At 47.0% G+C, this 27,642-nt stretch overlaps 1 protein-coding gene across 1 annotated transcript in view; it reads right to left on the minus strand.

Annotated features, from left to right (window-relative positions):
- The window catches only part of LOC137415355 (integrin alpha-M), a 393,088-nt gene that overhangs the window by 311,075 nt on the left and 54,371 nt on the right, over positions 1 to 27,642 (minus strand). Inside the window, exons 4-9 of the mRNA XM_068100954.2 lie at positions 27,358 to 27,638; positions 26,064 to 26,237; positions 16,967 to 17,057; positions 15,935 to 16,017; positions 13,775 to 13,927; positions 1,763 to 2,020 (exon numbers count right to left, since the gene is read on the minus strand). Of these exons, the coding sequence (XP_067957055.2) occupies positions 1,763 to 2,020; positions 13,775 to 13,927; positions 15,935 to 16,017; positions 16,967 to 17,057; positions 26,064 to 26,237; positions 27,358 to 27,638 (1,040 nt within the window). The remainder of the gene's footprint in view (positions 1 to 1,762; positions 2,021 to 13,774; positions 13,928 to 15,934; positions 16,018 to 16,966; positions 17,058 to 26,063; positions 26,238 to 27,357; positions 27,639 to 27,642) is intronic.

Genomic DNA, 27,642 nt, shown 5'->3' on the forward strand with positions numbered 1-27,642 from the left:
TGTCCTGCAAATTTGCGGGGTTTTTTTCTATTCGCGGCCGTGTTCCGCGAAATCATGGTTGTTTTTTTCCTATTCATGGCCGTGTTCCACGAATTTGCGGTTTTTCAGGGGCGCAAAAAGAAAACGTCACGGGCCCCTGGCTTGACACATTTATGAACCCCATCTTTCACCAACCATGCATAAAGCATCTGGACATACGCAAAAAAACATTTCCAAGCCACGAGCATGATCTGCTTCCACATTCACTGATGTGTGCTTTGCGTTTTCATGCCTTTCGCGGCCGCAAATTTTAGCAGCACTATAATCGAGAGCTTCACGGGATGTTCCACCAGCTGCATAACATGTCATCCCCGTGAGTTACTATGTAAGGAATGAAAACACTCCACACTATCTATTAGTGAAATTAACTGTCTTCCTTTTCCCCCATTAAAACTGGCACAGCATGCATTCACGGATTTTCATCGACATTCGCGGGATTTGTCTCGCCATTTCTGGGATTATCGCCGACATTCGTTGGATTTGCCTCTCCATTTGCAGGATTATCGCCGACATTCTCGGGATTTGCCTCACCATTCACGGATTATCGCCGACATTCTCGGGATTTGCCTCACCATTCACGGATTTTGCCTCGCCGTTCGCAGTTTGTTCCTCTCTATTCGCAGATTTTCGCGACTTGGGAACCTATCCCCCCTTTTTCCATTGAAACAATGCCCCGCTATTCGTGTTTTCCCAATTCACGGATTTGCCAGGAACGCATCCCCTGCGAATAGCGGTGTCCCACGGTACTTGAAAAATCTTCAATATACAAACAGAGTGAAAATTGAGAACTCCCTTTCAGCGCGCCTCATCACCGGGCCCCCTCCGTTGCCCGGCGATGATGCCATGCAGCGCCTAGAGATGTAATAGGAAAGGAGCAGTGTACAAAAAAAAAATATGGGTCAAGATGCTTTGCATAACAAAAGTAAACGAGATCATAATTGTACAATTCTAGTTTTGAAAATTCTGAAAATAAATATATAAATGCACCTGATCATTCATTGGAGGCTCACCATTTATCCAGCTACGTGAGACCACCATGGTAGTTAGACAGTAGAAAAGTTAGACAGTGATGCAGGTTGATCACCCTTCACTCGACCCACATTGGGAATTCGGAGCTTGGGTATTGTACTTGCCCATAAAGGACCTCTTCTCTGCGAAAAACACCATAGATTCTATAACCATCTCAGCTGATTTAAAGTTCAATCAGAAGCATCTCAATAATGACAACTGCTGGCACCATAGCCACGGAACGGTTCGGTGGAACAAAATCTCATTAATCGAGGATGAGGATGCTCAAAGGAAAGCAAGTTACCAATTAAGGTATTCTCACATTGACATGTACAGATATGGTAACAAGTTATACTTCACACAACTATACCATAAGCCATTAAAGAAGTCTGGTGTTGGCTTAACGGTTAAGGTAGCTGACTTGAGAAGTTAGGGTTCTGAGTTTGAGCCCCTGTCATCCTTCCGAGGTTGGCAAAATGAGTACCAGTTGACTGGTAATGGGGGGCATTGCATCAGTGGCACAGCTGTACCACCAGAAACTGATGCAACCAAGCAGCCGAAGGCTGCATACGAACCACCACCAACAGCCATTAAAGCAGAAACAATGCTTACTGTTCAGGATCGGTGTTGATATAAACTTATGACAAGTCCATGTGACCCTCGGTCCATGGTAATGCCCATGTGGAGATCCCATCCTTTACATTCAACAACTCACCGTTGGCCCAGCCCATGACCGAATCAAAGTCCTGTGGGACTCCTTGCCACACACTCATCTCCTTTGGGTAGCCTTGATCCATGGCATGCTTCTGGTCATCAAACCGCCAGTATCGGGAGCCTTTGAAGAAATAGGTTTTTCCTGTTGTGGCCCAGACAAACGCCGCGTCCACCCCATAACTCGGCAAGCCGAAGTCTGTTATCGGCCGCGGAGATCCAGGCTCCAGGAAATTGCCGTGGAAGATCCAGTAGTTTGGTCCTGTTGCACACATGGTGAGTGGATAAGTCTGGGTGGCAAATATAAACATTATTTTCATAAGAAATGTGGATTAAGTAGACTTTAGTACATTGTATGGGTTTTCATATCAAAATCCTTAGCAGCAATGAGTTAAGTGAAAATGAAACATCAGATACAAATCGATGCTACACAATTAAATATCCGATAGAAGAATAAAAGTCACAAAATATTTTCTCACTGACAGAGGAGTCAGGAAGTTCCTCTCAAAAGCATTGATAGAACCATTCAATGTCATCATCTTTGGCAGCATAACAGTCTTTTACCTCTCGGAAATGTAAAAGTTTATTGCATCCAAACCATCAATGATGCTGTTCATCAATGTCAGAGATGTTCCTAAATCTTCGCTTTGCATCATAGATCCAATGCTGCCAACCTGGAGAAGGTGCTTCGGAAAGCATTTAAAGACCATACCTGGCTAATTGCGAGTGTTGCAACGAACCCCGATGCAAGTCTGCAAACACAAACTCCGCTTTGCGCATCCACAAGCATCGCATGACCCATGTATGATGGACGAACAAGATATTCCTCATCAGCTAGCATAGGTCATAAATCAGTGCTCCTTGGGTACAGTCTCCATGGAAGACTTCACACCAGGCAAAGAAGGTTCCATTTGACGATGTCCACACAAAGTCATACTAGAACCATGCTGGGGGTCGTGGAAAATCGATCTCATAAAAAAATGTCTTTCTCATTTCGGAAACGTCAAAACCTCGGTGTCAATTGGCGTTGTCATGTTCGTGTCGCAAAGTCATCACATTTCCCATGTTGAATCATCTTCACTTGATAAATGTGTTTGTGAGCTCCTGATTTTTCGTCTCCAATACAGAGGCTGTGCGAAAATGACATCATCTATCCCCTGGGACTGTGATCTTCTGTAAACTTGAGTTGCTTTTCGCAGCATCGATCGTGCAGGCCAGAGTCGGCAGTCAAATGCCCCGGATCATGTAGAACAAGCTTATTTCAGATGAACGACCTCTTCTTTCGTCTCAGTCGAGGTGAAGTGAACAGTGCGCCCATATCATGTTTGTGCACGATAGTGATTTTCAACATCACCTAGAATCATACAATACAAATTTGATCATGATTATTACATCGATTTATGTTTACCGAACTGCTAGCAGATCGATTGTTGAGTTATCTGGCACAGCATCATGTTCTGATTACAATACAATCGCGTAATATTTTCTTCGGGAATACTCATAGTGGCAGAATCTGGTGTACCCAGCACTACGAGTATACTCCATCTCCATCTTCGAGTATACTCGTAGTCGGGTTTATTTAGTGAAACGTACCACAAGAAGGGTGCAAAAACAGACCACACCAACTCTAGGCCAGGGAGCGTGCTTCCAACTACAAGTAAAGCCAAGCAATCCATCATTGCTGCCAATATAAAGTCTTTCCTGGTTTCAAACAATCTGACCTCTGACCATCAGTTTGGATTTTGTCCAGGTCATTGAATTCCAGACATGCCGCGGCCCCTCAGCAGTGGCTGGAAGGCCCTCAATCTAAATCAAGAGGCCAGGACACTGTCCTTGGACATATCTCGGGCATTCTACAGTCTGGCATCCGACTTGGCTGACCAAGCTCGCTGCCTGTGGCATCCAAGGCCACCTTCATTCCTGGATCTCTGATTTCCTCCACTCAAGCAGACAATGCATTGCTATCAATGCAACCCTCACCTCTTCCAGAAGAGGCTGGAGTGCCTCAAGGCAGTGCTCCAATGCTCTGGAAAAATCTGTCTTGCCTTTTGCAGATAACTCCTCAGTTTGTTTAGGTACTCTCATCCCACTGATAGAGAGAGAGCAGATATGTCCATCTCTGTTAATCTGGAATCAATGAGATGCTAGTTTGATGAAATGCACCGATGATGAAATGTACCGATTGAATCTTCTTTAAAAAATCACAATCCTCACCCTGTCGTTCCAGAAAGATTGTGAAAATAAATCAACCGTCTATTCTCATTGTGAGCAACTAAAACTTCTAGGCTTCACCAGCAAGGACCTCCTCTGGGCTGACCATACAAGCAAAACTGGCCTTCACAGCCAGCCACAGATTGGGCATTTTCTGTCATTCCAAGTCTTTCCTTGAAAAATAATTAACTCCTCAGACCCTTCTTCGTGGTTCAATTAAATCCTGCTCTCTCCTATAGGCTGATGCACCAGTATGTTCTGAGATCAGGCCATTGGAGAAAAGCAAGAATTTGAAGTTAAGATGGATTCCGTGACTTTTCTGACGATTGGAAGTTCAGAGGTCTGTGTAAAGAAGATCCGTCTTTGCCCCATGTTTGCATAATTCAGTGAAGTTGGCTTACCTCCAAGCAGATGGAAGATGATCTCGGGCAAAGGATACAGTCAACAGAGAAGAAAGAGAATGTGCACAAACAACAGAACAGATTTTTAGGCCTGTTGTAGAGTTGAGGGTTGCCAGGAACGTCTCCATCTTCTCAGGTGAGAAAGAGAGTTTCCAGGAGCAGCTTGTTATGAGAGGGTTGGATATGGATAGGAAGTGAGGGGTTCCGTTTGTGGAATTTCAAAACAAGTGCATCATTTAGGCATTCAACTTTCTCACGAGTAGAGCGCCTGTCGTTCCATTTGAGGGAAGGGACGGAGGGGGAGCATACACAAGACACAGACTTAAGGTACCACCATGTATTTGTGGAAGGTGACAGGTTTGAAAGTACATTCTTGAGGTCGGCCATATGTTTTCTAGCTCTCCTGAGAGTGGACACACATGTGATGAGGACCTTCTGGAATGATCTGAGGTTATCTTTTGGCAGATTGGCCTTACAGAAAGAGAAGACAAGTTGTTTGAAGGCAACTGCCTCAGCATAAGAATCAGTGTACTGGGGAGAAAGGATGTGTATGATGACTGCAGACAAGATGGGATATATCTGTGCACAAGCAAGAGCAGGCTTTTGTGGAAGAATTCACAAGTGGAATTAATGTCAGTTGAGTCATAAAGGGAAATGACACAGCAGCTTGCAGTCCCTGCGGAAGACTGAATGAACTGCCAGACTCTCTGGCACTGATGCAGCTATCTGATAATAGCCACAGAGAGATGATTACTCACACAATCATGTGATCAGATCAACCAATAGGAGCAATAGAGGAACAAGAGAAGTGAGGTGGAAAATTGGTCATTACCAAGTCTATAAGAGAAAATTTGCAATTGCCAGAAATCTGGGTTGGAAAAGGTCACAAAAATGAATCAGACCAATGAAGTCACAAGGTCCTTTGCTGCAGTGTTGTGGGTGTTTCAAAAGGTGCCAACATCCATCCACTTGGTATGGTGACAATTAAAATTGCCACATATGAGGAAGAGGGAGTCGCATTGGGTGGTTAGAAGTTGGCCCATGTTGAGAGAGAGAAATGGAGATACATAAAGAGATATAAAGAGAGATATAGAGATAAGAGACATAGGTAGGGATAGATAGATAGATGTAAATGGAGTGGGAAGTATCTGTAAGATTACAGTGGAGGCCTCAGATGTTGGAGGTCCATACAGTCAGGGACAATGTTGTCAGAGTGCACAAATAAGGAAGGGGTGTGGATCTGGGACGCCAAGGGGACGTGGAGACAGGGCACCTATATGTGGTTCTTTTAAGAAGAAGGAAAGGAAAAAAGGGAAAAAGACAAGTTTAACAAAAGATAAAGTTAAGCAAGAAGTGAATGAAGCTGCAGAAATGGGATACAGAGGCATTCAGATAGATAGGCCCAACTACACTACATGACTAAAAGTATGTGGACACCCGAACATCGAACATCTCATTCCAAAATCATGGGCATTAATATGGAGTTGGTCCTTCCCTTTGCTGCTATAACAGCCTCCACTCTTCTGGGAAGGCTTTCCACTAGATGTTCGAACATTGCTGCGGGGATTTGCTTCCATTCAGCCACAAGAGCATTAGTGAGGTTGGGAACTGATGTTGGGCAATTAGGCCTGGCTCGCAGTCGGCATTACAATTTATCCCAAAGGTGTTTGATGGAGTTGAGGTCAGGGCTCTGTGCAGGCCAGTCAAGTTCTTCCACACCGATCTTGACAAACGATTTCTGTATGGACCTTGCTTTGTGCATGGGGGCATTGTGATGCTGAAACAGGAAAGGACCTTCCCCAAACTGTTGCCACCAAGTTGGAAGCACACAATCATCTAGAATATCATTGTATGTTGTAGCGTTAAGATTTACCTTAACTGAAACTAAGGGGCCTAGCCCGAACGATGAAAAACAGCCCCGGACCATTATTCCTCCTCCATCAAACTTGGCAATTGTTTTTTTTTTTTTGGCACTATGCATTCGGGCAGGTAGCGTTCTCCTGGCTTCCGCCAAACCCAGATTCGTCCATCGAACTGCCAGATGGTGAAGCGCGATTCATCACTCCAGAGAACGCATTTCCACTGCTCCAGATTCCAATGAGGTGTGCATTACACCACTCCAGCTGACGCTTGGCATTGCGCATGGTGATCTTAGGCTTGTGTACAGTTGCTCGGCCATTGAAACCCATTTCATGAAGCTTCCGATGAACAGTCATTGTGCTGATGTTGCTTTCAGAGGCAGTTTGGAACTCGGTAGTGAGTGTTGCAACCGAGGACAGATGATTTTTACACGTGATGCGCTTCAGCACTCAGTGGTCCCGTTCTGTGAGCTTGTGTGGCCTACCACTTGGAGGCTGAGCTGTTGTTGCTCCGAGACGTTTCCACTTCACAATAACAGCACTTACAGTTGATCGGGGCAGGTCTAGCAGGGCAGGAATTTGATGAACTGACTTGTTGGAAAGGTGGCATCCTTTGATGGTGCCACGTTGAATGTCACTGAGCTCTTCTGCACATCCCATTCCACTGCCAATGTTTGTCTATGGAGATTGCATGGCTGTGTGCTTGATTATATATACCTGTCAGCAATGGGTGTGGCTGAAACAGCCGATTCCACTAATTAGAAGGGGTGTCCACATACTTTTGGTCATGTAGTGTACCTGAGGCAGACAAACAAACACAAATACCCAACCAAATGGACACAAAAAGACGGCAATGATCACACGATATAAATAACAATCGACAGAAAAACTGCACAATTATCGACGGCAACAGAGACAAGTCAGGAATGGTTTTCTTCACTTTGGAACCAGGTCACTGGGAGCGAGTGAGAGTGAGACCAGAGTGAGCGAGAGATGGCTTTTTGTGAGTAGGTCCTCTCGGAGGACCAAGCGAACACGTACAGGGAAACGGAAGATGTAAAGCACCGCTTGTTTTTCCACATTCACAGACAGATTGTCTGTCCTACCTTTACCTTTGGCGGAAATGTTCCTCAAACTATTCCACGAATATAAGTCGGCAAGGTCTTAGCACATCCAGATAGAGTCGTTTAAACATGGAGATATCAAATTGCATTCGGTTCAAGAGACAGCCAATGACCAATTAGCAACAGCTCTCACCAAGTACTTAATTGCTCGCATTTTAATGCATACATCAATTAATCTAATTGTAGCTGATGATAATTACAAATCGCATTAAATAGATGAATATTTTATATCGCTTAAGAATGATAAAGCTTTATCAGAATGACGGCATCATTTGTTCAAAAAGAAACTATGACATTAATTAACTAATGAAGGATGGTTTTCCATCACTTTGATTTAATGGCCAGTTGAAGACAAATCACATTTTTAAAGGAAACTTCCTGAGGATGAGTGAGTGCTCCTGGAGGTGTCCATAAATAAGAAGGTAATAAGGAATTGCAGTTCTATGTTTTTTCTGCATCATTCGTTTATACAGACACCCTGTGCTGTAGATTTTAGCAGATCACTCTCTTCAGGTAGAGCAAACATTATAAGAACATTTTAATGTTTCAATCTTCCTGTACATGACTGAAGCACTCTTGGAGGAAGGAATATTGTGCCAAATATCCTGTCGTACATTCCACAGTTCTGTAAGGTTAGTTGAGCTCCTCTTCTTCTCTGTTTCCAGGTAATCCCATATGGCCTTGATTGGACTCATGTTCAGACTCTGGAGTTAGGTTACCTAGCTCCCTTACCTAGAGTTGCTTTATGCCTTGTTTGGGGTGATTTCCATAAATAAATAAATAATTCTAACACTTGGAGCACACCGGCTGCAACCTTGTACTCCAGGTACTGTTTTACTATATTGGAAGTGTGTTTTGGATCATTATTTTGTGGGAATATGAATCCACTTTCGATGAAACAATTTCTACATGTTGCTGCAGAATCTGCTTGTTGGTGTCCCATTGATTACCTCCGTCAACGAAGGTGGACTGAGGTTACGTTTTCACCCGTATGTTTGTTTGTTTGTCTGTCTGTGAGCAGGATATCTCAAAATGTTACGGATGGATTTGGACAAAATTTAGTGGACAGATTGGTTGTGTGATAAGGACAAATTGATTCGATTTTAGCAAAGATCAGGATCGGATACTGTAATTTTTAAGTGATTCTTCATCATTGAGAGATAGGGCCCAAAAACGATATATAGCATGGTATTTCAAAAAGTTATGGGTGGGTTATGACAAAACTTGGAGGATGAGTTAGGTATGTGAGAAGAACAGACCGATTCGATTTTCCTTAATGCCCGGATGCAGATCCGGCCTATCAGTGCGATACAAGATGTAAACTGTTCAGCCTGGCGGAGGTATGCGTTTCAACCGGGTGTCGTGTTAGTTTTAACAAGTTTTCTTACTGAGCTACAACCACAGACAACCACTTCAGAATGTCCCCATGTTTAACAGAAGGTTGCCAACATTGCCTGCCGTAACAATCTCCAGGTACTGACATCAAATTGGTTGAAGGTACAAACTCGTGTCTCAGATATCTAAAAAGTTCAACCTTCGATTCATCAGACCAGAGTACCCGGTTCCATTATTCAATCACCCAATCTTGGTGTTCCCTTGCAAATTCCAGTCTTTATTCTGTGGTCTCAGAAGTGGTTTCTTTGTTGTAACTCTGCCATGGTAACCTGCTGCAGTCACAGCCTTTTCTTCTTTCGCATACGCTGGGCAATCTCAAGCGCTTGTCTTGTCTGAGGGATGTTTGTCTGGGTCTTCCTGGACTTTTAATTTCCAAAAAATATTTAATGGGGAAAAGAAACACAAAAGTGAAAATAACCCAAACTTTTGCACAGTGCTGTGTGTATTTCAATCCTGAAAAATTTCACACTCACTGTCTCCCTTCAAAAGGACTATCTGGCAAATCATCCTATCTATTTTCTTAGCAATCCTCTGGAAGAAGTTCAGTCACAAAAACCTCGAGCCCTCACTATCAGCCATGATCTTTCATGGTCAAAAGTCGAAGTAGGCCTGCAAAGACAGTCACTGACTGGGCATCCGACATTGTGCAGTCCTTCCTTAACACACCTGAACTCCTATCCACCTACAAGGCCTTCACCAACAGGTTGATGGAGTAATGCTCTCTCCTCTGGGCTGGCCACATTCCCTCACATCTTCCTCAGCTTGACACCGTGAAAACCAAGGCCTTTAGTCAGGACCATTGCAATCTCCCATGACGAATCAGAGTCAAGAAACCTATCACCTTCACCTCACAGACAGGTCTGTGGTCTCTTTGTCTACGACCACCTTCGTTCTGGTGTTGCACCGTCTGCTCTTTCCGTGTCTGTCGCCACCCGCTCCCCCCAACCCCTCCCCTTCAGGATTCTGCAGGTCATCCAAGGTCTGTCAAGAGACCCCTTCTGGTGAAGCTCCCAAAATCCAGAATCACTGCTCACCTCATCTCGTTCGTTTCTGTTCTTTCCTGCCTGTGGAATCAACTTCCACATTCTCTTCAAATTCATTCTTTTCTCCAAGTTTACAGGACCACTGTTCACCCACATCCAAAACCATGATCTTTTCTACCCCCCTGCCAACTCTCCCCAGATCCACCTCATTCCAACTTTCCTGTTTTCCTTCCTGAAAATTTCATTCTGTATCCATCTTGTCCACCCCGTGTCCTCATTCTTCCTCACATCCCTCATCTTCAAAGTCTCTCTCTATTTTATCCCTGAATGCACTGTATGTTTGTATATTTCCCCCTCTTCTTCTGCTGTTTGTTTTGTCCTGTTGCTTACTGATCTATTCTGTGTTCTAGCTTCTCCAGGAGCCGCGACGGTGGATAAAAAATAATGTGTGCGTAAATAAAATATTAAACCATCAAGCACACAAACTGCTCGATAAAGGAAAAATAACTGATGATAAAATGAGATCATGTTTTTTAAGCCGAGCAGTCAAAATTATACCACCAGGGGAGGGGAAGAGTACCCTCACATGGAGAAGTGATAGAGAAAAGGAAGGCAATTCCATAAGCCCCGCTTCTGTAAAGAAAGAACAACAAACAACAACAACAGGCACTTTAAGGCCATTTTACCTGCCAGAGCGGGGGTTTGACTTGCGGTCCCCATGACAATCTTCTCCATTTTGTCCTATTTTGTGCATCTCCCCTTGTTAACCCCCTTGCCCGCATTTCTTCTTCCACCACCTTTAGCCAAGTCTTTCTCGGTCTTCCCCATCCTCTACTTCCTTATACAATCATTTCCATCACTCTTCTCAACCAGTCACTTTCATCCTTCCTCAACACATGACCAAACCATCTCAACCTGTTCCTCTTCACAGCATCCATCACAGGCTCTATTCCCATCATCTTTCGCAATTCATCATTTGTCTTCCTCTCTCTCAACGATACTCCGCACATCCATCGAACCATTCGCATTTCCACCCTTTCCAGCCTTCGATTCTGCTCTACGTTCATTACCCATGTCTCGCTCCCATAAATCATAACACTTCTCACACATGCAGAATACACCTTTCCCTTCAGCTTCAACGACACTCCCCTCCTCGTCAGCACGCCACTCAGTTCCCAAAACTTCTTCGATGCACATCTCAATCGAGCAACCGTTGCCGAGTCTGATCCACCTTCTCCATTCAACATGTCTCCTAGGTAGCAAAATGTTTTCACACCTTCCAGCTTGATGCCGTCTCCAAGATCCAACTCAACATTTCCTCCATCTGCAGCTCCCTCTGTGCACACCTTACAGTTGAATGTAGCTGCCACACTGGTTAATGACCCTCTCAGACCACTACATTTTTGATGAACCCACTCAGCGCACATTGTCCATTGAATGGAGTTCACTCCGACACCCTTCCTGCACACAGCACACGGCCACTTCCCAGTTCTTTCCACCTCACCACATGCTTTACCAATTGCCATCACCTTAGTTTTTCCAATATTCACCTTCAGACCTTTTGTCTCCATACATTCCTTCCACTTGTTCATCTTCTCCTTCAGTCCATCCATACTTTCCGCATTCAACACAAGATCATCTGCATACAACAACTCCCACAGCAAAACCTCCTTTACATTCCGAGCCAGCACCTCCATCACAGCTACAAATAGTAGTGGCCTTAGTAATGACCCCCTGATGCATTCCCACCTTCACCACAAACTCACCACTGTTCCTGTCCTTCATCCTTACAGCTGTGCACGCTCTCTCATACATTGCCATCACTACTCTGATCAACCATTCCTCCACTCCTAACTTCCTCAATGCCCATGTCACCACTTCGCCTGGAACCCAATCGAATGCTTTTTCCAGATCAACAAACCCAAGAAACAACTTCTTCCTCTTCTCCATGTACTTCTCCTGCAACTGCCTTACAATAAAAAGCGCGTCTGTCGTTCCTCTTCCTGGCATAAATCCAAACTGCATTTCGTCGATCTTCACTTTCTTCCTTATCCTCCTCTCCAACACCCTTTCCAATACCTTCATTCCATGCTCCAATAACTTTATCGCTCGATACGAGCCTCTGTCCAGAGGGTCACCTTTCCCCTTGTATAGAGGGACGAGGGTACTCGGTTCCCAATCCACTGGAATGCGGCCTTCTTTCACCACCAGATTACAGATCTCTGTCATTCTCTTCACTCCCCAACTTCCCGCTGCCTTCAACATATCTCCCACAACTCCCGTCGGCCCTGCCGCGTTTCTACTCTTCATTTCTTTTATCGCTTCCTCAACTTCCTTCTCGGTTATCTTCTCTGCCGGTCCTAAAACTGGGTTACTCCAGATGTTGCTGTCCCATTCATTCTCTGCATTCAACAGCATTTCCATATATCTCTTCCATCTTCCTTTAATTCCATCCGGATCCACAATGATTTGACCCACTTCATCCTTCAAGCAACTCACCCCCATCACATCACACCTCTCTTTTGCTATCTGCTTTGCAATCCTGAATACCACTCTCTGACCCTCTTCCGAATCCAAGCATTCTCCGAACATTTTCCTACATGCCTCCTGCGCCTTTGCTACCTCTTTCTTTGCAGCCTTCTTGGCTGCCTTATAACTTTAATGTTCTGCCTTTTCTGCCCCTGTACCCTTCGCCTTCTGCCACTCCTTGAACTTCTTCCTCTTCTCGTCAATCCTCTATCCAACTTCATCATCCCACCACCATGTTTCCGAGTGCCTCGGTGGTCCTTTAGTCCATCCACATACCTCACCAACGGCTCCCAACAGACTATCTTTCATTGACATCCAACCACTTTCAAGCTCAACCACATCATCCTCTGCCATACTCAGCCACTCTTTTAATGCCTCCCTCACTGTCACCTCTTTCAACCTCCACACATTCATTCTCGGTTGGTACTTCACCCGCCGAGCTCTCCTCGCACCTTTCACCCTTATGTCGCAGACAACCAAGTGGTGCTGTGAAACAGCCTCTTCCCCCCGGGATCACCTTTGTGCCCCGGAGGTGGCCCCGATCTCGCCTACGCACCATCAGGTAGTCAACGGTTGTCGTCGACCCACCTGACGTGTATGTAACAATCTTATTACCTCTTTCTGGAACTGAGTATTACAAATCAACAAACCAGCTCCATCAGCAAACTCCAAAATCCTTTCACCTTCTCTATTCCTCACACCATATCCGTAACCCCCATGAACTCCCTCAAAACCGTCCATACTCCTTCCCACATGTCCATTTAGGTCTCCCCCACAACAATTTCCTCATCTTTCACGTTTTCCATCAGCTTCTCCATCGCACACCAGAACTTGTCCCTCTCTTCATCGGTCCGACCAACCTGCGGAGCATATGCCGAGATGACGTTCATCAAGAGCTTTCCAATCATCATTTTCACCATCATCAACCTATCACTCACTCTAGTCACACTCACCACACTGTCTACAAACTCCTCAGAAAACAGGACACCAACACCATGCAGGCCTTCCGGGCACCCTTGCCACACAAACTTGTATTTCTGTCCCTGCCTACCCTTCACCATTCTCACACCACTTCCCTTCCATCTCGTCTCCTGCACACAACATATGTCCACTCTTCTTCTGACCAATACTTCCACAACTTCTCCTGATCTCCCTGTCATTGTCCCTACATTCCATGTCCGAAACCTCAGAAACCGATCTCCACGTGGGGCATCAGACCTTTCGTCGTCATAAATGGAGTGATTTCCACCCTTGCTTCGATCGGGTTCCCCGCCTTGAGTTTTGACGAGAGGGAGTGGGGTCCCCCACGGGGTACTTCGGGCTGTACCCTGCCCATATGTAATTGTAATTGTCATGGTTCCCTTTTTGAGGCAATGTTTTTATGGCCGGATGCCCTTGCTGACGCCAACCCTTTTAGTCGCCTCTTATGACACGCCGGGATACGGTATACCTATTCTAAACCGGGGTACACACCGGCTTCTGTAAAAAAAGGATGAAATGAAAAAGGTACATACCATGGAAGAACAAAATTTTGTGGTCCGTCAACCTCTCGTAGATGGCATCAAAACGAGTTATGTCCTGTGGGAAGCCCTGCCAGAAGAAATGGATCCGAGCTGGTTTGGTGGACATCAGCCACCCCTGCTTCATATGTCGCCAAAAATAGGAACCTGTGCCAGAAGATCACATTATTGTTAGCCTCATCAATTGTGCTTTTTATTTTGCCTTACCCTTTTATATTTTGGCATTAAAGTTTGAGATTCTGATTTCAGAACAAGTGATACCAGGTGACGGAGATTAAAGAGCGGGTGGGTTCCTCGACTCAGCTTCATCACGGGAGATTGCAATGGCCCTGAAGGCTTTGGTTTCCATGGCATCAAGCTGAGCAAAATGTGAAGTAAGGTGGCCAAAATGTAAGTTTCCCACATACAGTCACGTGAAAAAGTAAGGACACCCCATGTAAAGTTTTGACTTTTTCAACATATTTCAACATATTTCAACATACAGCTATTTGATCTTCATTTCAACAATATTGATAGATAAAGGTGATATATTATAACAAATATCATGAAACATTTACATTTTGTAGTCTATTGTATAATTTAAATAAACATAAATGCAAATTTCGCATGTGGAAAAAGTAAGTACACCCCTACATTTATCACGACTTCAAATACCTAAAATTAGAATCAGGTGCACCAGCTCAGGTGCAAATGATTAGAACATCGTTAGAGAGGATCTTGGAGGAACCTGTCTTATTTAAACCTCAGACATTTAGTTTGGTTTGCTCTTTGTTGTTGAAGTGTGCGGAGTCACCATGCCTAGATCAAAAGAGCTCTCTGAGGTCTTCAGAAAGAAGGTTATAAATGCCCACGAGTCTGGGAAGGGATTTTAAAAGATCTCCAAACAATTTGAAATCAATCATTCGACTGTCCGGAAGATCATCTACAAGTGGAGAAGATTCCAAACAACTGCCAACTTGTTCAGGCCAGGCCGACCCAGCAAGTTCAGCCCGAGAGCAGACCGCAAGATGCTGAAAGAAGTCTCTAAGAACCCTAGAATGTCAGCACAGGACCTACAGGTAGATCTTGCAACTGTTGAGGTCAAAGTGCACGAGTCTACCATTAGAAAGAGGCTGCACAAATTTGATCTACATGGGAGGTGTGCCAGGAGGAAACCTTTGCTGTCCAGAAAGAACATCAGGGCAAGACTAAAGTTTGCCAATGAACACCTCAGCAAAGACCAGCACTTCTGGAACAATGTGCTCTGGACAGATGAGTCAAAGGTAGAGCTATTTGGCCACAGTACCAGAAGACATGTTTGGCGAAAACCAAAGCAGCATTTGACCACAATAACCTGATACCAACTGTAAAGCATGGTGGTGGAAATATTATGGTTTGGGGCAGTTTTGCTGCATCAGGGTTTGGGCAGCTCACCATCATATAATCCACTATGAATTATTCATTGTACCAGAGGGTGCATGAGGATAATGTGAGGCCATATGTCGGAAAGTTGAAGCTCAACCGAAGATGAACCTTGCAACATGACAATGACCCTAAACATACCAGTAAATCCACCAAGGAATGGCTGAAAAGAAAGAAATGGAGGGTTCTCGAATGGCCAAGTCAAAGCCCGGATCTAAATCCCATCGAGATGTTGTGAGGGGATTTGAAACGAGCTGTGCATGCAAGAAACCCCTCAAACATCGCACAGCTGAAAGAATTCTGCATGGAGGAGTGGGCAAAAATTTCTCCCAGGCGATGTCAGAGACTGGTAGACAGTTATAATTATAAGAAACGCCGACTTGAGGTTGTTTCTGCCAAAGGGGGCAATACCACCTATTTGAGCCAAGGGTGTACTTACTTTTTCCACATGCGAAATTTGCATTTATGTTTATTTAAATTATACAATGGACTACAAAATGTAAATGTTTCATGATATTTGTTATATTATATCACCTTTATCTATCAATATTGTTGAAATGAAGATCAAATAGCTGTATGTTGAAATATGTTGAAAAAGTCAAAACTTTACATGGGGTGTACTTACTTTTTCACGTGACTGTATATATATACACTCTGACCTTTTGTTTATTTTATCAAGTTCGATATTCAATTCAAAATCAGCTCTCACTTTATAATCAGTAATCTTCTGATCATGGCCGGTGATCAACTAACCTTTAAAGAAGAAAATTTCTCCACGAATGTTTGCAACAGCATCAAAATCGGTGTTACATCTGTCTGGTTCATCGTTGTCTGATCTGCACGGGACATGACACATCCACTTATATCGCATTAAAAAGACAATTCAACCACACATGGATAATCAGGGTATCAATCGTCACATGACAACCGATCAACAGTCTGAGGTTATGTCAATATCAGAGCAAATGAGAAGCAACCTTCAAGTTGGATCAAGCCAATGAAGTTCAAAGCAAAAACTTTTTTTTCAGGATCCAAGACACGTAATGGAGCTGCTACACACATCTTACACACATGGACATACAGATATATATATATATAATTATATATATATATATATACACACACACGAGATAACACAGAACTGTTGGGCGAAATAAACAGAGCCAACGAGGTTAGGGGAATTGTGCCGTCACTTCCCGGGGCACTCTGGGTAACAGTGATGTTGCAAAAATGACACCGCATTTCTCACCGTACTCAGTCCGGCATGTCATAAGAAGGAATCTCCTCATCCCGATGGGTGCCAACCTTTGGGATTGTCCGTGCTCTTGTCCTACTATTAATTTGCAATTGGTCACTGGCTTTGACACCATAACAATTTATTTTATAATGGACCCTACAGGCATCAAAAAGTTGCATGTATCAAACAAAGTTTCGAATGGAGCACTTTGCTGCATTAGAGCATTTGAATTACGTCAGATGTGGCAATAAATGCTAATTATTACTCCCAGCTTGCCAGTTCGATGACAAACGACGCCATTTGCATTTTTGCCGCCTTCATTAAAATTTTTGTCACCTCCACTTAAATGCTGAACATTATGGAAGGACGCGGCAAGTAACATTTAAAGGTCTTTGGTATGACTCGGCCGGGATTCAAATGGCCCAGACTGAGAGAGGACTTTCGAACGATTAGCCACAAAACTACAAAATCTGACTGACATCTAACCACAAAATCAGGCCACAGGGGCCATTCTGTGCCTCTGTGACAGAAAAGCAGCAACCCTTCACCTGTGGATTGGTGGTTGCAGATGTGGATCACTGAAGGTTGGAGGCACCGTAAGACTTGGCCTTTCCGCCCGTCCTGAAAATCCTTTCTTTCCTTAAGGAAACAAAGATTTCCTTCACTTGCTTATATCACTGGATAAAGGGATGAACTGGATTTGTACATCCAAGATGGTCAACACTTTAATGTCAGTATGTGATAACACCGACATAACATAACATCCTTGTGTTTGTGCACAGATCCATCATCATTGTGCGATGAGGATATACACTGAGGTTGGAGAAAATATTTGCCAGTGGGAAGCAAAATTTGAGAAATGTATTTGAATTGAACAATTACATGAAAAACTGAAAAATTCCAAATTTACCATTTGGTGTCCATGAGAAACTGCAAAACAGCGAAATGGGTTGGAACATGTATGTCTAGTCAGGTCAGGTGGTATTTCAAATGTTTGAAAATGTCACAGTGGATGCGAAAGAAAGAATGGAATGAAAAAGAGGAGAGGGTCGCTGGGAGAAGAAATACGTAACTGTTTTTGATTTACAAAGTTTACTTAATTAAAACTGGAGAAACCAAAACGGCACACTCGGTAGAGCGCAAAACTCCGCCAGGCTGAACAGTTTACGTTTTGTATCCACCGATAGGTAGATCTGATCCGGACCTGAACCAGAATCGAATCAGCTTGTTCTTGTCACCTACCCAACTCATTCACTAAATTTGGTCATATGTCATGCACAACTTTTTGAAATAGCATGCTATATATCGTTTTTAGCAATATCACTCAATAGTGAAAAATCACTATTAAAAAAAAAAAAATTCTCGTATCCTGATCTGGATTCGTATCTTAACCAAAATGGAATCAATTCTTCCTTGTCACACACCCAATCTGTCCACCACGTTTCGTCCAAATCCGTTCATAACTTTTTGAGACATCGTGCTATATATAGTTTTAGCCCTTTCATTCAATGGTTAAGAGGCACTTAAAATATTTTTTATAGTATCCAGATATGGATCCGAATTTTCACCAAAATCGAAGAAATTTGTTGTTGTCGCACACCCAATTGTCCTCCAAATTTCGTCTGAATCCGTCCACAGATTTTTGAGATATCCTGCTCACAGACAAACAAACAGATGAAAAATCACTCATAGAGCGACACTTGGCAAAAGAGAACAAAGTAGAATGGCACTCAGTAGAGCATCCTTTTGACCTCAAAAATTATTGGTGGTTCAATTCAGTGAACCCTGGTGTTGGGCTAGCGGCTAGGGTGCCGGCTTAGGATACCTAGGATCCTGGGTTCGAATCCCGGTCGATCGCTGAATTAACGCCAGGGGGGTTGACTCAGCCTGTCATCCTTCCGAGGTCGGCTAATTGAGTACCAGTTCACTGGTAATTCCCTGCTTGTCGTTAAAGGCGGCAAAAAGGGTTGGCGTCAGGAAGGGCATCCGGCTGTAAAACATTGCTTCAAAAAGGGGACCGAAAAACAACAACAACCACGGTTCCCGAAAAGGGGACCGAAAAACAACAACAACCACGGTTCCCGAAAAAGGCCAACCCCCGCTTTGCGGGGAAAAATGGCCTCTAAAGGTGGTTATTATTATATTATATATAATTCAGTGACGCAAATTGTCTTCAAATTTCAACTTAATTGGATTAAATTTGACAATTTTAGAAATTTGACCAATGTTGACCTTTTAGCCGGTGTTGATCTCAAAAATAGTTGGTGGTTGAACTCAGTTAGTTGATATGAAAATCTTATTCAAATTTCAATTCAATCAGATGAAAATTGAGGATTTTAGAAATTTGAAAATGTTGTTGACCTTTTGGCCTTTGTCTTTTTGTTGTTGTTGTTTGTTTTTTTGGTATACAAGATCGAGGCTCATGTAAGAGCTAACATTGATCAATAAAAAAGACAGACTGACACATAAAACATATGATAAAGGGAGCGGGAGACAAGATGGAGAGCAGGCACATCGGGAGATCTGTGGGAGGGAGAGGGCTTGGGGGGAGGAGGCATGGGAAGGGGGGGGGGGGGGGGAGAGGTAAAAAAACACATGGAGACCGCTAGGACTTCCAGGAAAGAAGTCGGTATTTCAAAAAAGTGGGGCTGGGGTGAATTAACGGGGGTAGAAAATATCAAGGTTTTGGATGGGGGAAGATAAGAGATGGTGGTGAACAGCTGTTTTAAAGACCTGGAGGAAGTTTGTTCCAGAGGCAGGGGAAAAGAGGAATGAAAGAGTGAAGGTGAATAAAGACTTTTGATTTTGGCAGTTTAACCATAAGAGGGTTGCTGGCAGATCTTGTGCGACCTGTAGGAATATTTGGGGGACAGAGCACAGAGAGAGCTGGGGGAGCAAGGCCGGAGAGGAGTCGGGAGAAGACAGAAAGACCACCTACCTGCCTGCGGTGAGTAAGTGAAAGGCCCTCGGAGTTAGCTTCATCGCGGGAGATTCCAATGATTCTGAAAGCTTTGGATTCAACAGCGTGAAGCCGACCTAGGTGTGAGGCAGGAGCACCGGCCCAGAGGAGAGAACATTATTCCATTGAGCTGCGGATGAAAGGCTTGTATGTGGTGAGGAGCTCAGGTGTGCCAAGGAAGGACTTCGCACGGCGGAGGATGCCCAGTCGGCGACTGGCTTTGGAGGCCAGCTTGGAAATGTGGTTTTCACAGGAAAGCTAATGGCAGATAGTGAGACCCAAAAGGTTGAGTGACAGAACTTCTTGGAGAGGATTGTTGAGAAAGTAGATTGGAGGGTTGTCCAGTGAGTCTTTTCGGAGAGACATCGTAAGAGTGTGAGATTTGTCTGGATTGAAAGACATGTTCCACTTGTTTGACCAGTCTGTGATTTTGTCCAGGTCTGCAGAGAGTGAGGAGGCTGCAGACTGCCAATCTGAGGGATGAAGTATGGAGTGGCAGAGAGTGGAGTCATCAGCAAAGAGATGGAGAACATTTTCCAGAAAGTCGGAGAGATCATTGATGAAGACCAGAAAAAGCACAGGGCCGAGAACACTCACTGCCTTGGGGAACTCCAGCCTGAACAGGAAGGGGAGATGAGAGAAAACAATTCAGGGCCACATGTTGACTACGACCAGAGAGGAAGTCCGCAAGCCATGCGTGGAGATTTCCATGGATGCCATAGGAGGAGAGTTTGGTGAGCAGAGCGGGGTGCCAGACCGTATCGAAGGCACGTGACATGTCGAGGGAGACAGCTCTGATTTCCTGTTTGGCATTAAGGACCTCCATCCATTGTTGAGGCAGCAGAAGCAGCATGTCCAGAGCAGAATGACCTGGTCTGAATCAAAATTGATGATCCGAGATCAAGCCATTGGAGAAGAGGAAGGATTTTTACTTAACCTTTTAGTTGACCTTTTAGCCGATGTTGATCTCAAAAATAGTTGGTCGTTGAATTCAGTTATCTGTTCTGTAAGTCCTGTTCAAATTTCAAGTCAATCGGATGAAAATTGAGGATTTTAGAAATTTGAGAAAGAAAATAGTTGATCTTTGGCCTATGTTGACCTTTTGACCTCAAAAATAAATAGGATTCTGTCAGATAAATCAACTTTACCACTTGGTGAAATTTCGTGAAGATCAGTTTTAAATTGTGACCTGTAGGTAAGTATAAGTGAGCGGACAGACCCAAAGTATAAGTGAGCGGACAAGTCGGCCACACCCAAACACATAAACCGAAGTGATCAACACACTTGTCCCAAAAAAAATTTTTGCAAAGTAATAAACAGACGGGTGAAAACATAACCTATGTCCACCCTCGGTGGCAAAGATAGCGAGAGCATTCAGCAATGCATAACCTCACCAAATAGATATATTGTGGCGGACACGATGGCTCGCTGGCGCGGTGACATCATTCCGCGCACCAAGAGGGTGTCGGCCACGCCCGAGGGGTAGGCGTGGCCTCGGGATATACACGGGCGCGCAGCCCCGAGCACCTTAGTGCTATAGTTGAGCTTTGGAATAAAGACTCTTTTTGGTTACCCGCGTTGTTGCTTATCTTCTTGGCAAACAAGTCGTGCACATAGCACCGCACTTCACTGGTGACCTCGACGCTGGTTCAGCCGCCACTGACCAACAGAATGCGCCAATGTCAAACAACGCGGTCGCAGTGAAGCTCCCTGAGTTTTGGGAAGCTCAGGCCGAGATATGGTTCGTGCAGGCCGAGGCACAGTTCCAACTTCGAGGCGTAACGACGGATGAGACGCGTTATTACCACGTCATCGCCGCCCTCGGGCCCGGCACAGCCACCCGAGTCATGTCCGTCCTGCGGAACCCACCGGCCGACCACAGGTACCGACCACAGGCTCAAGCATCTCATCGCCACGTTCGGCCTCACGGAGTGCGAACGGGCCGACCGCCTCCTGGACCTCCCTGAACTCGGCGACACACGACCATCGGTGCGGATGGATTACATGCTGTCGTTGCTGGGTGACAAAGCCCCGGATTTTTTTATTCCAGGCGCTCTTTCTACGCCAGCTACCAGCACAGGTACGCCTCACGTTGGCCGGTTCCAAAATAAAGGAACCCCGCGCTCTGGCCGTCGAGGCCGACAAGTTTTTCACGGCTTGTGACACGCGGGCGAGAGTCGGTGAGGCCGTCGCGGATCCCGAGGCTGATGCTGCTGCACACCTCGTGGATCCCGAGGCTGATGCCGATGCACACCTCATGGCCGCCGCCACGCCCCGCCCACCACCACCGCGAAAACTGCGGCCTCCGCCTCTGCCGCAAACCTGGTGCCGTTTCCACGCCAGGTTTGGCCACAAGGCTAGGACTTGTTGCCCGCCGTGCTCGTTTGGCGAGTCAGGAAACTACCAAGCCCTGCCAAGAAACTACCAAGCTCGGTAGTGGCCCTGAGCGTCGGCCATTCCGGCAGCCTCCTTTTTGTCATGGACACCTTGTCCGGGCATCGCTTCCTCTGCGACACAGGCGCACAGGTGAGGGTTATCCCCGCCTCCACGTCCGACAAGCGAACCGCGGGCCGGGGCCCCGCGTTGCTTGCAGCCAACGGTACACCCATACTCACATTCGGGAAGCGCTGCCTCTCCCTGCGGTTAGAGGGCAACGCTTTCAATGGACGTTCGTAACCGCCAGCATGCCCAAGGCATTGCTCAGTGCGGACATCCTATGTGCAAATGGGTTGTTGGTCGACGTTAAGCACAGAAGGCTCTTCCAGGCCGAAACGTTCAGCTCGCTCGCTTGCGCGCTGAGCAGTTCATTGGGCAGCTCCCTGAGCGGCTCACTGAGCCGCTCACAAAGCGGCTTGCTGAGCGGTTTGGTCCCGGCGAGGTTGGTCTGTACGCTTCCGGCAACGGACGAGTTCACCCGCCTCCTCGCCAGCTTCCCGGCCCTCATGCGGCCCACCTTCTCAGCGGTGGCCGTCAAGCACGGGGTGGAACATCACATCCCCACCGTCGGGCACCGGTCTATGCCCGGGCACGCCGCCTCGAGCCGACGAAGCTCGCGGTGGCAAAGGCGGAGTTCGCTACGCTGGAGCGGCTGGGCATCGTACGGCGCTCCAAGAGCGCTTGGGCGTCGCCACTGCACATCGTGCCGAAGCCCGGCGGAGGATGGCGGCCGTGCGGAGACTACCGCCGCCTCAACGACGCCACCACCCCCGACCGCTACCCGGTCCCTCACATTCAGGACTTTTCCGCCCGGTTGGCGAAAATGTCCTTATTTTCTAAGTTGGACCTCATCCGCGGATACCACCAGGTCGCCGTCAGGCCGGAGAACATACCAAAGACGGCCGTCATTACACCATTCGGCCTCTTCGAGTTTCTTCGGATGCCCTTCGGGTTGAAGAATGCGGCTCAGGCGTTCCAACGGTTGATGGACAGCGTCTTGCGCGACTTGGATTGCGTTTACGTCTACCTTGACGACATCCTCGTCGCAAGCGCGTCCCGTGAAGAGCACCTCCGCCACCTCCGCACGCTCTTCGAACGCCTGGGCCAGCATGGCCTGATCGTAAACCCCGCCAAGTACTGGTTCGGTGTTGCCGAAATCGACTTTTTGGGGCACCGCGTCACCAGGCACGGGGCCACCCCCTTACCTTTCGACCTAACCCTAACCCTAAAGGTGGAGGTGGTCAAGGGGTTTCCGCGCCCCCACACGATCAGGGGGCTTCAGGAGTTCCTGGGCATGGTAAACCTTTACCACCGTTTCCTGCCCCGCGTCGCCCAGCTCCTGCACCCCCTGCACGAGGCCCTCCGGGGGAAGCCGGGCAAAGGTGACGTTGTTTGGACCGAGCAGATGGACGGGGCGTTCGCAGGCGCGAAGCTCGCCTTGGCTAACGCCACCATGCTCGCGCACCCGGCGCTCGATGCACCGATCGCCCTCACCACCAACGCGTCAGACTACGCGGTGGGCACGGTGCACAAGCAATGGGTGCGTGGTGCTTGGCAAACGCTGGCGTTTTTCAGCCGGCAGCTTCGCCTGCACGAACGCCGGTACAGCACCTTCGACCTCGAGGTGCTAGGGCTCCACCTGGCGGTCCGGCACTTCCGCCATCTGCTCGAGGGCCGTTCGTTCACGGCCTTCGTCGACCACAAGCCCCTGGTCTTCGCGATGGCCAATGTCGCCGAGCCATGGTCGGCCCGGCAGCAGTGTCACCTCTCGGCCGTGTCCGAGTACACGACGGACATCCGGCACGTCGCGGGAAAGGACAACCCGGTGGCGGATTGCCTTTCCAGGTCCGTCGCCCACGCGGTCCACCTCGGGATCGACTATGCCCGGATGGCGGTGGACCAGACCACCGACCCCGACATCCAGGCCTTGCGGACCGCCATCATCGGCCTCCGCGTCACCGAGGTGCCGTTCGACGGCGCGGGCACAGCCCTCTTGTGCGACGTCTCCCTCGGGCGGCCTCGCCCCATCATGCCCACGGGCTGGCAGCGCCGGGTTTTTGACGCCATCCACGGCCTGTCCCACCTGGGCACGAAGGCCTCCCAGAGGTTGGTCGCCGACAAGTTCGTCTGGCATGGCCTCCGGAAGGCCGTCCGCGATTGGACCATGACGTGCCTCGCGTGCCAGCACGCAAAGGTGCACCGCCACACCCAGGCCCCGTTGGCCCCGTTCACGGTGCCCGAACGTCGGTTCGACCACGTTCACGTGGACTTGGGTGGGACCTCTGCCCCCCTCGTGGGGTTTCACCCACGTCCTCACCATGGTGGACCGCACCACCTGGTGGCCGGAGGTCGTGCCTTTGGCGGCGACGACGGCGGCGGACGTCGCGCAGGCGTTCATCGCCACCTGGGTTGCCCGGTTCGGCGCCCCCTCGGACAACTCGTCCGACCGCGGCCCCCAGTTCTCTGCGACGGCGGCTGGGTCGACAGGCTCCCCTAGGTCCTGCTGGGCCTCCGGATGGCGCCCAAGGACGACCTGCACGCATCCGTGGCGGTGTTGGTCTTCGGACAACCGCTGCGGGTGCCGGGCGAGTTCCTCCCCGACTCCATGGCACCATGGTCCGCGGTGCAGCAGCGCTCCGCACTGCAGGAGACCGCCCGGCGGTTCGCCCCGGTGCCGACGGCGCACCACGGGTGCCCGCCAGTGCACGTCGCCCCGGAGCTTCGCACGGCGGAGTACGTGTTCGTCCGCCACGACGCCCACCGGACACCGCTGCGGCCCCCGTACGACGGGCCCTTCCGCGTGCTGGAGACCGGGGCGAAACACTTCACCCTCGACATCGGCGGTACTCCTGACCGCGTTTCCATGGACTGCCTCAAGCCAGCCCACCTCGACGTGGACCACCCCCCGCCAGTGGCTCGGCCCCCGAGGCGGGGCCGCCCCGCAGCGGGCGGACCTCCGGCACCGCCCGGCCCCGCCGGCACGCCCCCCCCCCCCCCCCCCGGTCCTGCACCCATCCCAGGTGCCGCCGGAGGCATCCCAGATGACATCCCGGCATCCCAGACGCCGCCAGCCGCCAGAGGGCGCTTCGGCCGGGTCATCCGTTTGCCCCGCAAACTGACCCTTCAGGTGCGCGGGAATTCTGGGGGGGGCGCGTGTGGCGGACACGATGCCTCGCTGGCGCGGTGATATCATTCCGCGCACCAAGAGGGTGTCGGCCACGCCCGAGGGGTAGGCGTGGCCTCGGGATATACACGGGGTGCGCAGCCCCGAGCACCTTCGTGCTATAGTTGAGCTTTGGAATAAAGATTCTTTTTGGTTACCCGCGTTGTTGCTTATCTTCTTGGCAAACAAGTCGTGCGCATAGCACCGCACTTCAAGATTACAGTAGATCTGATGATGATCAATCTATGTCAACAGTACGTGTACATGTACATGTACACAGACAGAATCTCCAGTACCTTGGGGAACGGGAGAGACGAACAATGTGCCGCAAAGAAACAACATGGAAAGCTGAATGCTGACTACAAGACTCGTGCATCACGTGGACGAAAGTTTTGTGTGAAGGCAATATTAGTGGTGGGGTTGTGGCACAACCACGCATTCAATGGATGCTGCATATGGAAAAAGAAGAGTGGTGGGGAATGGGTGCAGTAAAAGTAAAGAGAAGCGATTTGAAGTGAGGTTTAAATTATTTTTTTACTTGTTGACTTTTTTTTTTTCAACTTATTAAAGTTTTATTTTTTTTACTTGTGGACTTGTTTTTTTAAAACTTATTAAAGTTTTTTTTTAACTTGTAGACTTGTTTTTTAAAACTTATAAAAGTTTTTCTTAACTTGTAGAGTTGTTTTTTTTAACTTATTAAAGTTTTTTTAACTTCACTTGTTTTTTAAAACTTATAAAAGTTTTTTTTAACTTGTAGACTTGTTTTTTAAAATATATAAAAGTTTTTTTTAACTTGTCATACACAAGAAAATCCGTTCTGGGCAGATTATGTAGTACATTTATCGATACAATTAATTTGGCCAAACAAATGTATCCACATGGAAGTATTCAAAAGCATCTTGTTAAATATATGATGTGGTGAAGACACTAAAGCGCAGAAGTACTTCTTCAATCATCACTTTCTGCTTTGAAAAATTGAAAAGTTTGTTTCACCAAAAAACAGAGGACATAAATTCGATGTCGGATTGTTTATGACATTTGTTTCTTTTATTGCCAGATGTTTTAACATCCAAGATAAACACCCCACCATAGAGCTGCCGGATGGCGAGGCGGTCGTCCGGGGGCAGCTGGTAGCTCTGAGGATCTCCGACAGACCCGTAGTAATAAGGGTGCATGATGGAGCTGATGGCCGAAGAGTGCAAAATGCCGAGAGAGTGCCCAAACTCGTGCACGGCGACAGTAAACAGGTCCAATGTGTCACCTGCACAAGGTCATCAAGGGTAATAGGAAGGACACTGGGATCAAGATTGCAAGATTGGTATTCAAGTTGACATAGCACTTTGCGTACGATTACTATCAAAGGTTGGCAAAGGTGTTTTTAACGAAAGCTTGCATATTGCATCTTTATCTAGAATTATGCTGTGGACCGTGGACCCATGAGGTGACCACGAGATGGTGTAAGTGACTAGATGTGTCAACAACTAGACGAGCATGACGAGGTGTAATTAGTGAAGCTGCAAATAAACAAACCTCTTACTGGGAATGCTAATACAGGTGTATTATTTTTTTTTTTTTTTTTTTTTTAAATAAACAGGCATCAAATTCCTGCATGGGGCTAAATGTGAAAAATTCTGACTCAATACGGGACTCGAACCACAGACCTCCATTGATTATGCGTCAACAGCCCACTGCGCTATTGAGCCAGCCGTGATCTCCTCAGAATATATATTTAACCTTTTAATAATGGGATATTTACAAGAGTGTGGGTTCTAAAACCGCAACAACCGCAACGCAACATACAAAATTGCAAAAAATGGCGGCCATTTTGAAAGTCAAAATGGCCGCCAAAGACGCCATTGAAAAAAATGGAACCAACTCAGGTCTTGTTGCCTAGGGTATAAGGTTTCCAAAAAACATTGGTTCCACTAGTGTAGAAAATTTTGCACTACAATGACACAACACCATGTACTATTTGCAGTCGGGTCATATTATGAATCGTTTAAAATTAAAATAAACCCTTCAATTTCTCATATTTTGCCTTTTCATTTGGGCTTCCCAACTGAAGCCCCGCCCACAGGGCGGGTACCGTTTCTAGTTTGTTTTACTACAAAATCCTTAAAACCCAACACAAAAGCCAACTGAAAACACATCCTGGCGAGGGTCTGCAATCTCTGATTGCTCTTTCTTGTTTGAATTGTTTTGTTACAATCAACCACACGGAAGAGAGTTCTTACATGGAAGTATTTATCGATAATCCACGTGTGACGATGTCTGCAGTCGTCTTTGTCCCGCAAGTGCTAAAAAATGGTGAAATACGTTTATCAAATGATAGAAATATGAAAAACTGAACAGATAAACAAAGGCAATGATAAAATACCCACCAGAAGAGCTTCCAGACGAGGTAGACCAGCGCTCATCGCTGTCAAAGTGAGCATCTCCGGCCTCAATGGTGTCTCCCGGGAAGAACGCGTGAGCCAGAGTCCCACCTGGGCCATCAAATGGATACCCATCGCCGTGCTCGAAGCTCGTAAAGGAAACTCGGATATCCATGGCGTCATCTGTCTCCTGGATGTCCAACTGGATCTCCTTGGTCCAGACATTGAGTGCTGTGGATATGAGGCTTCGCACTGCTTCGTGGTTCATCTGTTGAACTCTCTCTAACCTGG

This window comes from Myxine glutinosa, chromosome 14, assembly GCF_964187855.1.
Source record: "Myxine glutinosa chromosome 14, kmMyxGlut1.1, whole genome shotgun sequence".
NCBI classification, from domain to species: domain Eukaryota; kingdom Metazoa; phylum Chordata; class Myxini; order Myxiniformes; family Myxinidae; genus Myxine; species Myxine glutinosa.